Raw genomic sequence first — 5,294 nt, forward strand, 5'->3', positions numbered from 1 at the left:
ACACACACACACACACACACACACACACATAGAACAGAGACCCTGTGATCACTAGAGCCAAATCGTGTGCCTTAGTCACACTCACACACACACAAGGAGCACCAGGTGAGCACTTGATCGCGTCCAGCTTTAGATGAAGTGGCTGTGTCGCTAATGGGACAGTGCCATGCTAATGTAAAGCCTGACTTAATGAACGAGAGCGGGAGAGGACAGGAGACACTGGAGCTCAAAACATCTGGAGCCGCTCCTGCCCGGAGCACAACCTGTTGTCTATCCAGAGAGAGGCGGGACGAGAAGAGGAAGAGAAGAGAGAGTGGGAGCCATGGGACAGAGAAAGAGAGAGAGAGAGAGAGAGAGAGAGAGAGACTGGAAATAAGGTCAAGAGAATGAAATGGTGGTGGTGGGATCAGTATAGTTTATGAAGAGGCTCAATGACATACGCAATTATTAATTGTTTAAAACTACATAAATTCAGTTAATCATACACACCTCTTATATGATATACGTTTTCAATTAAACTTCTGAATTAAAATTAATTTAGCAATTTTTTTGTGGGGCAAAAAGATGTCAGTAATAAAGGTGGCGCAATAAAGTCTCATTAAAAGACAGAAATAAATTATTTAATTATTCAGTAAATGCTTTGTTTAAAAGCATAAATAAACATAAATGTAAAAATAATATAAAATAAAAATATATTATAAAATGAATAAGAAATGATGCAACTTTGTTTATTTGTTTAGGATATTTATTTGTTTTAGGATATTATTTTTATTTAAATACCTTTGAACACTGAATCAGTGTCATTTTAATTTCATTGAAATTAAATTATAGTTTTTTTTGTTGATTTTATTGTTTTCATTTTAATTGTAGTTAAAGTGTTAGTAATTTTGTTGGGTTATTTGTGGTGTTGCCATTGTTATTGTTTTTTATGTCTATATAGTTTTAAAAATTGTAATTTTTTTGTTTTAGTTGTAAAAATTTTAGTTTTAGTTATTTTAGTATATAAAGTTAAAATAAATGAAAATTAGGAAGTTTGTTGTGGCAACTATATGAAATCTTAATAAACAGTATGTTCCGGTAATGTTCATTTTTTATATTTTATTTTTAAAAATATATTTTTTATGGTTTTAGGTTTAAATAATTATAATAACTCTATACTAAATAAAAGTTAGTGTGACATAACCAACATGCACAAAGCCATTTCGTAGTCATGCATCAAGAACACCATAAAACTGGAAATATTACAGAAAAAGTATGTCAAGAGAAGGCAAGGTTAGTTCATGTTGTCAAATGCAACAATCCCAAGACAATTTCAGGATATATGTTTTGTTAGAAAGCTATTTCATGAAAATTATTTTCTAAAAAATCTTTTTTTCAGATTGTAATTAATTCTAACTTAATGACAAAAAACTATTAAAAGAAAAAAAAAACTTGAAAATGAAAAACCTAAAACTGAAAATCTGAAAATATGTGTAGAACTTTAAGCTAAAATGCTTACACTTTCTTATATATTGAAGAGAGTAAAATTATATATTTTTTTTTTTACACAATTTGACATTTATAATAGAAATTAATATTTTAGGAATGTTCATAAAAGTTGGAAACCAAAATGAAAACAGATCGCCAAGTCTTTTGTACATGCATTTTAGAATGTTTCTTCCTTTTCATCATTACGGATATCTTTATTCGTCATTGATCCGAGAACAGAGGAAGGATGGATTTAAATGAAGGAACATGAGCAAGAGAGAGCGAGTGATGTAAGAACTGCGGGAATATAACTCATGAGCAGTAAAGCTGGACGGCTGAAGTCAGGGAGGCTCATGAGTCGTTAATGAAATGACATTAAAAGTCTGATCTCATCCCTGATCTCAGCGAAAAACTGCTAACGGCACATAAAAATAACATCCCTCTCTCACTCTGAAGCAGTAAACACACACACACACAGAGCACGGTCCCATAAAAATACACTCGTCTTAGTTTGAACGAAAGAGATGGGGAGGAAGAGAGTTACACGACAGGAAGCTGCCTTCTCTCTTTCCCGTGTGAAACTTACGACTGATGGACACTGCAGTTGTAGAAGACAAAATCCACGCTGGCAAACTTCTTCCCCGTCTCCTTGGATTTCAGATAGAGCTTCACCACTCGCTTGTCACCTGCCAGCAGACACACGGTGAGCTTCAGCACTTTCTAACAAGCGTTAGGAGGCTTTTAAAGGAGTGTGCGCGTGTCGCCTTACCCTGGTTGCGCGTGATGGGAGCGATCTCCCGTGCAGAGGGGGACAGGCAGTATATACGTCCCCCCATGATGTGTCCCTCCGTCTCAGTGTAGTCCTCAAATGAGCAGTTAACACCCGCAGCCAGACTGGGAACATTCTGAGCCTGAAGAACCAGCTGCAGAACCGAACACAGACCAGGAGACAGGAACAGGTTTCACTTGCAGTACTTTATTGGCATGACAAACACTGAAAATTTGTACAAAAGACACCTGGACTTTCATATCCAGATACTATCTGAATATTTTTAACTGTGTAGCATCTACATCACATTTCCTATGAGGCTCTTATTGATGGAAATTAGAAAAGAAGAAAATGGGACAAAAAATGTTTTAAACAGAGAAATTTTGAGATTTCAAATACAGTCCATGCATTGAAAATCTATCTATCTATCTATCTATCTATCTATCTATCTATCTATCTATCATTCTATCGTTCTATCTCTCTCAAAAAAAGAAACACAGCTACAGTGAGAGCCACGCAGAGCGTGATGGGAGCGATCTCCCGTGCAGAGGGGGACAGGCAGTATATACGTCCCCCCATGATGTGTCCCTCCGTCTCAGTGTAGTCCTCAAATGAGCAGTTAACACCCGCAGCCAGACTGGGAACATTCTGAGCCTGAAGAACCAGCTGCAGAACCGAACACAGACCAGGAGACAGGAACAGGTTTCACTTGCAGTACTTTATTGGCATGACAAACACTGAAAATTTGTACAAAAGACACCTGGACTTTCATATCCAGATACTATCTGAATATTTTTAACTGTGTAGCATCTACATCACATTTCCTATGAGGCTCTTATTGATGGAAATTAGAAAAGAAGAAAATGGGACAAAAAATGTTTTAAACAGAGAAATTTTGAGATTTCAAATACAGTCCATGCATTGAAAATCTATCTATCTATCTATCTATCTATCTATCTATCTATCTATCGTTCTATCGTTCTATCTCTCTCAAAAAAAGATTGCATGTGTTAATCTGTACATTATATATTTGACATATGAAAGTCTAACGATAACGGTAATAAAAAGACAGGGAATTAAATGTCACAATTATAAATTTATATATTAAAAAATAAATGCAAAATAAATAGCGATATATAAAACAAACAAACAAATAAATGTTATTATTATTATTATTATTCAACATTATTTAGATATTGGAATTATGGTGCCATAAAAAATAACAGTAATTCAAAAATACATAAAATTAATATTACAAATTATAGTACAATCCATGCATTGAAAAGAATGATAAATTGATAAATAATTTATCAATATTGCTATTCATGTCGATAAATACTTTTTTCTTTTAAATATTTTTGTTAAAAAATAAAGCATATAATTATTATTATTATTAATAAAATAGTTGAGCAAATTGCAAGTGCAATGAGTCTGTTGTCTTTATGACGTAAAAGCAGAATAAGAAAAGCAATTAACATTTAATGACACAGCAATACATAATTATTTGCGACATAATATTACTTATGTCGCTGAATATGCAAAACAAAAATGCATTTACATTTATACTGTCATTAAATGTGGTCAAAATCTGCCTCAAACCACCTCCCAACATGTTTTCAATGATCCTAATCATAATCTGATTACAATAAAAGCCATTTCATTCACAAACACTTGCCTGAACTTCAGACATGGTGACTGAAATATTGTTGGGCTGCACCATGAGTCGGACGCACTGCTCCAGTCTGGAGGCGAAGCGCTGCGGCTCATCAGCTCGCTCACAGCGGTCCTTACGTGAACATCTAAACACAAATATTACTCAGCAGGGGGGACAAAACCATTATAATCAATTTCTAAGAACAATCAACCAGCGCGATCAAGTGCATACTTTATTATTAAGCTGATTTGGAATAACACTGTGTGGTGTGATGAATAAAACTTCAGTAGTGTTCAAACAAAACAAAACAAAAAAATGTGTATACCAAAATTATTGCTGCATTAGATTAATAATAACAAAAAGTAATGAATAAATTAATTAATTTACTTAATTAAAAAGCACATACTTCAGTACGCAATTTTGGATGTTGCTTTGGTTTCTTTTTTCCATACTGGTCCAAGTAACATTAAACATGTTCTGCTTGGCTGTTATTGTCTCATAGCTAAGCATTTTTCAGACAGATACACTGTCGCTGGAAACTTGTTACATAACGCCCTAGTGTTAGCATAGCAATTAGCCTTATTAAACAATACAGTCTACAGTATGTCCCGATTCATATAGCCGTGTAAACGCGTGTGTACGTGTGTGTGAGCAGCTGTGGGGTCAGGAGGTGCTGATACTCACACACTGTGCAGGACACACCAGCCGCAGTGGGGATCACCAGAAGCCAGACACTCGCTACAGCTGCTGTACTGCTCACAGCTCTCCACCGGCACCCGGCTCACCTACACACACACCACGCTCAGAATTAGTCAACTAAATCTCACTAGTTCTTATTTCAGTATGGATTTATGTTAGAAAATATTTCACACCAATAAAAACACTTTTCCACTCAGTATTTGTTAGCTGTGAGCCATTAGCTTAGCAACAAGCTAACGCCAGTGTCTGACTGGAATCAGCTCCAAATGTCCTGTGAGAAAAGTTTAAGTTAGGCTCATATGACTCATCTGTTGCAAATTGTTATATACCACAGAACATTTTTCAACCTCCATTTTTAAAAACAGTACAAAAAGGAAAGAACTTGACAATACCTGTTGAAAAAACCAGCATATGCTGGTTAGGTATGTTTTGACGCTGGGATGCTGGTTTAAGCTGGTCCTTTGCTGGTTTATGTTGGTCCTTTGCTGGTTTAAACTGATCCTTTGCTGGTTTAAGCTGGTCCTTTACTGGTTTATGCTGGTCCTTTTGCTGGTTTATGCTGGTCCTTTGCCAGCACATGACCAGCATAAACCAGCAAAAGGACCAGCATAAACCAGCAAAGGACCAGCTTAAACACAGCAAAGGACCAGCTTAAACCAGCATAGGACCAGCATAAACCAGCAAAAGGACCAGCATAAACCAGCA

The 5,294-nt window shown here is 35.7% G+C and overlaps 1 protein-coding gene across 1 annotated transcript in view; it reads right to left on the bottom strand.

Moving 5' to 3' along the window:
• LOC107715025 (plexin-A1-like) overlaps nucleotides 1-5,294 on the bottom strand; it is a 236,715-nt gene that overhangs the window by 96,503 nt on the left and 134,918 nt on the right. The window contains exons 5-8 of the mRNA XM_016521060.1: nucleotides 4,575-4,675; nucleotides 3,912-4,035; nucleotides 2,237-2,390; nucleotides 2,054-2,153 (exon numbers count right to left, since the gene is read on the bottom strand). Of these exons, the coding sequence (XP_016376546.1) occupies nucleotides 2,054-2,153; nucleotides 2,237-2,390; nucleotides 3,912-4,035; nucleotides 4,575-4,675 (479 nt within the window). The remainder of the gene's footprint in view (nucleotides 1-2,053; nucleotides 2,154-2,236; nucleotides 2,391-3,911; nucleotides 4,036-4,574; nucleotides 4,676-5,294) is intronic.

Source organism: Sinocyclocheilus rhinocerous, unplaced genomic scaffold, assembly GCF_001515625.1.
Source record: "Sinocyclocheilus rhinocerous isolate Xijiao unplaced genomic scaffold, SAMN03320098_v1.1 scaffold28, whole genome shotgun sequence".
NCBI classification, from domain to species: Eukaryota; Metazoa; Chordata; class Actinopteri; order Cypriniformes; family Cyprinidae; genus Sinocyclocheilus; species Sinocyclocheilus rhinocerous.